The sequence below is a fragment of the Eutrigla gurnardus genome, assembly GCF_963514095.1.
Source record: "Eutrigla gurnardus genome assembly, chromosome: 16".
Taxonomy (NCBI): domain Eukaryota; kingdom Metazoa; phylum Chordata; class Actinopteri; order Perciformes; family Triglidae; genus Eutrigla; species Eutrigla gurnardus.
In genome coordinates, this window is record NC_139927.1 from 18,925,336 (window position 1) to 18,930,678 (window position 5,343).

The window sequence follows — 5,343 nt, forward strand, 5'->3', positions numbered from 1 at the left end:
TAGTCAGACAGTAACTTCACAAATAAGGCTTCAGGACACCAGTCTGTAAGCCATCCATCCATCCAACCAGTCTGTAAACTGGATTATCATATAAATGATCATTCATAATGATAGTCATATAATTAAACCATGATCATTAAAGCACATAATTACATTTAGTTAGCTGCGGCATTATCCCTGTGGTCACAGAGACATGACGTAAAGTACACTGTTAATATTTTTAGTCTGTTTGCTTCTTTTTTTTTTTCCACACAGGATGATAAACATCCACAACATGAGACCACACTTGTTGTTTTGGAAGGGCACTAAATTACACTTTCATATCCATATTTGCTCTGTAGGAAAATTGGTTTTCTGCTGAATAAATATAAACAGAGAACACTTAGACAGCATCCAGAGTGGGGATGAAACCGATGCATTTTATTAAGTTGCTATAGATGCTTTTCAGACATGTATATGTGACGATAAACAAGTATTTTTTTCCCCAATTTCAGGCAGACCGTGATTGATTCTTTTCTCACCGATGAGCTTCTAAAATCTAAATCCTGGCAGCTGAACAGGTGAACGTTGGTTAATCATGTTCTCGCGCTGCAGTCCTAAATGTCTCCCTCAGCCCTCCAGCTTTCAGATTTAGGAGGACAAGTGTCTTCCACGTAACAAATGCTGTCATAAAGGCCACATTATTTATAAGCATACGTGTGTTTTATAGAGTGGAGTGTTGTTTCAAAATGACTTATTCCCCACTGGGAAACGCTGTTGCATAATACTGACAAATGAAATACGACATAATTTAAACTGTTCATGACGTGACTAGAAATATGATCACAGTACAAATATACATTTTTAAATCATATAAATATAGATCTTTCTCATCCACTGCTTTGATAAACATGGGATTAGCTGGAATTAGAATGGGATTACTCAATTAGTCCAGATTGTCTCTGGATTGCCTGGATCAGGGATTCCTTCCAATAACTCAGGTCCAATATTTACAAAGAACTGATGAAGCTGTTAGCCATATCATCCATACTAATCAATAAAATACTCTGGATAGCTTGTTTGTCTAGAGCTATTTATAATTATAATACTGTTCAGTATAGTCCATAGTCCTTTAATCTTGTTTTTGTTATCAACTAATATTTTCTTATAATATTATTTCTTACTTTCTTATGATACAAGTTAACTTAGTTTTATATTTTTATATTTACAGTATATTCTGGCTCTCTAGTTCTCCGCCTCTTTTTCAGGCATTTTGTAATCCCTCTGTGATCTAAGGACATTTTAGATATTTTTGTTTTCTGCAATATTCTTTTATTAGACAATTTTGACCTGCCTATTCTTAAAAACATCAATGTCTCCTTCTTGATATATTGCATCCCAGTGCTGTCAGTAAGGCGTTTGGTAGTGTGCTGATCGATTCCTCTGACCACACTGTCTGTATTCTGTTTGCTTGTCTGGTTCATTATTCCTGGAATTCCCATCATAGACTGTAAAAACTGACCTTATTGATTAATAATCCACTTACTGTGTTGTTTTCAATGTCATTGGTGAATATATTATCAATTAGAGTGGCACAATGGGATTCTGCTGGGTCTGGTGATTTTCTATTATTATTTGGTGATTTTTCCGTATTTATCCAGTTCTCAGCTATGACAATTATGTTGAATGACTGTGAAAATGTATATTCCTTGATATTATTGAAGTTTGCACAGGCTTCTACTATTGAAGTGGATAATTGAACATTTGTCCTTGGCTTTAATGTTCTGGTTGTGCTGTCCATCAGTGTAGTAGCAGCAGGTGTTATTGCTACCAATGCAGTTAGCTACTAAGATGACTTTAACACTAAAGTTGACCTTGAATTATGGAGCTTTGTGCGTGTCCGGGCTCAAATCTGCATGTCATCCCCCTCCCTCCCCCTTTCACTCTCACGCTGTCCTCTCTGAATAAAGGCAAAAAGGCCAAAAGAAACTTGAGAATCATGGGAGTTTTCCTTCATATCAAGCAGCAAAAAAGGTTTAGCCTGCCATTTGGCTCTTGCACGTGCACACAATGCAATGTCGCCGCTGAACAATGCATCGTGCAGCCCGAGCTGGGCCGATAAATAGCTGACTTGTGTCATTTGTCCTGGGAATGAATGCTGGCTGGAACCTTTTCCACACAAGGAGAAGCTGTTGGTGTTATTTTAACACATCTAATACCACAATTTCACTGTGAGTGGCTTCTCAATGTGAGGATTTGTTCCACTTTATGAAATAGTAAATTGATTATATTTGGGTTTCGCCATATGAAGATGAAAGCTTGAGCTTGTGATGGGTTATTTGATATTGCAGCAGCTTCAATGAGGTGAATAATGAAGCGACACTCCACTCACTGATCTGTTTCTGATCGGATCCGTTTGATGGACAGAATGCTGTTGTGCTTCAGTGTAATGAAAAACGGTGCCATGAAATATCATGACATCCCCACATTCTACCGGTCCAGCAGGAAGAGACAGCTGTTTATAGAGTACACATGGGTCGGGTCAAAGGGGGGACAGGCAGCTATAAACCTGACGACTCAGCCTTCCCAAGCATAATGCATGTAATCATGAGCAGCCTTGAGAGAGAACCTCAGGAGTACGCTCGGTGTCAGGACCAAGCTGTCCTTCACCGCCCCGTCCTCAGACTCAATGCAGCAGCAGAGACACTCTGGGCTTAGATATCGGTACAAATATCTCCACTTTTTAGACATGAGCTCATTTCTGCAGTTGTTCTTGTCTGTTACGACAGCTACTCTGCAGATACTAGACTTTTATTTTTCACCGGGTGTGGAAGAACCATTCACATCCTTTACTTCAGTCAAAGTACTAATACCTAGGGACGAAACGATGAAGGATTTTATTGTGGATCATAATAAAAAAAACACTCACAAAAGGGCGATCGTAAATATCATCACGAGTGTCTTGCAAAAAGCTGTCTAGCTCGCTAGAGTTATAAAATATAGGAAGGATGATCTCCTCTCTATAAGACAAGACATACATTTATTTATTAATGTTAAGAGATACCGTTTAATTTTAAATATTAAAAGAGGATAATAATGTGAATCGCAATTATTTTGGCCCCATTTCAGCTTTGTGACGTCAAAATGTCATCTAAAAAGTAAGGAAAAGCGAATATGTTATAAAATGGAAAATACACAGTACAAGCATCTCAAGTGAATGTTTAAATTCCCCCATGCTTTTCAAGAGCAACAAGCCTGTATCTGATAAAGTGTAAGCAGACGTGCTCTTCCTGTTCCAGTAATTCCACTAACATGACTAATGATGTTTAATACATGGAGGAAGGCCTACCTGCTGCCTGCGTGGGGCTCTGTGTGTTTGACGTCACTCTGATGATCAGTAATTCCTGTCGCAGCCTCAGCACCTCCTGCTGCAGCCGCTGGGCTTTTTCCTTCCAGCTTTCATCGTGGCTCTTCAACCTGCGGGCCAAAGCCTCGGCGTAAGCTCTGCCACTCATACCCGAGGGCTTCGTTTTTATTATCGCCACAGCCAGGGCAACCTTGGCCTTCGTGTAAAACCACCTAGCTTGACTTGCTCCTACAACACAAAGAGGAATCAGTTTTAGGGAAACGAAAAAGAACACATCCATAGAGGCCAAAGAAGCTCGACATTCACAGTTTTATGAGAAAATACATGTTTTACAAGAGAGTATGTCCTAAATGTAATATTTGGTTTTGCTGAGGTGAATGGCAAAGATCAGGCACTTAACAGAAATAACAAACCAGAGGCCCCCATATTATCCCAATACTACACGATTTTATTACAATTTTAAACATCATGCGACATATTGATATTGAGATAACATATATTGCGATATAATCACCATTCATCACCTTTTCAGCTGCAAATTATGCAGGTAACATTTACACTCAGCTCATCTCACTTCAGCCATTTATATCGCAGCAAAAAGTGTTTGTCAGTCAAGCAGACGGACTGACCAACACTCCATCTTTGTTTTGACAGACAGTCTGTCAATCCCGCTGATTTTACCCATGACCATGCACATTTCATGTCACAGTTATCCTGGCCAAAATAATTGCAATTCACGATATTATCCTGATAACCATTCAAATGTGCTTTAACTGAAAATGTCCCTAAAACATGCTGGAATCATACATTTTGTCTTTTTTTTTAGAGAAAAACAAATAATAAACTATCTTAGGGCTGCACGGTGGTGTAGTGGGTAGCACTCTCGCCTCACAGCAAGAGGGTCCTGGGTTCGATTCCCGGGTCGGCCCAGGTTCCTTCTGTGTGGAGTTTGCATGTTCTCCCCGTGTAAGCGTGGGTTCTCTCCGGGTTCTCCGGCTTCCTCCCACAGTCCAAAGACATGCAGGATGGGGATAGGTTAATTGGTGACTCTAAATTGCCCGTAGGTGTGAATGTGAGTGTGAATGGTTGTCTGTCTCTACATGTCTCCCTGTGATAGACTGGCGTCCTGTCCAGGGTGTACCCTGCCTTCGCCCAATGACAGCTGGGATCGGCTCCAGCCCCCCCGTGACCCTAAATACAGGATAAGCGGTAGAAAATGGATGGATGGAAACTATCTTAAATAAGGTTTTCATTCATCATAATGTCTCCCCAAATGAATGATACATTCCTTCTTTTTTTTTAAACTGGCAGCATTGTGTGCATCTGATTTTTAATAACATCCTTAGTGTATTTTTCACATCTGTGTATTGATACAATATTGGTGTATTGATTTGTTGCTTTCATGTTTTAGTCACCTGAATATGTTGGGGTTTTAGAAGAATCACTTTGGGCTTTCTACACTATTTTCTGATTACAATTCACTAGTTTTCATAAGTACTGTACTTAAGTGGGCATTTGTATGTGAACATCAGCTTCACTGAAAAAACAATGTTTTCATGACAAAATCACTTTAAAATATGTCATTGATACATATTCTGAATTAAATACTTAACCCCACTGATTTGTTTTATTCATTTACATATGAATATCCAGCTTTTCCTTACGTTATATTACAGAAAACTGAATCATTTTGAGGTTTGGACGGTTGGTTAGGCAAAACAAGATATTTGACGTCACTTCCAGCTTTGGATAACTGTGATGGTTTGTGATGGTCGTTTAAACCTTCACCTATGAGTAGTTTACTTTAAGTACCGGATCTGAATACGTCCTCCAGTGCAGTGAGCCCAAGTTTGTAAACTCATCTCATTCCTTCAATAGTAGATATTAATGAAGTTTGTAGGTGGACTCAAGATGACGTTGTTCATTTAGAAACAGATATTTTCATCACCAAACACAAAAAGAACTCACTTTTCTGCATTAAGCCACTGCTAGATTCA

At 39.1% G+C, this 5,343-nt stretch overlaps 1 protein-coding gene across 1 annotated transcript in view; it reads right to left on the bottom strand.

Moving 5' to 3' along the window:
- Positions 1–3,772, bottom strand: part of mei4 (meiosis-specific, MEI4 homolog) — a gene marked incomplete at its 5' end in the record, with an annotated part of 71,796 nt that extends 68,024 nt beyond the window's left edge. Inside the window, 2 exons of the mRNA XM_084030496.1 lie at positions 3,329–3,574; positions 3,760–3,772. Coding sequence (XP_083886622.1) covers positions 3,329–3,574; positions 3,760–3,772 — 259 coding nt within the window. The remainder of the gene's footprint in view (positions 1–3,328; positions 3,575–3,759) is intronic.
- Positions 3,773–5,343: the final 1,571 nt, after the last annotated feature.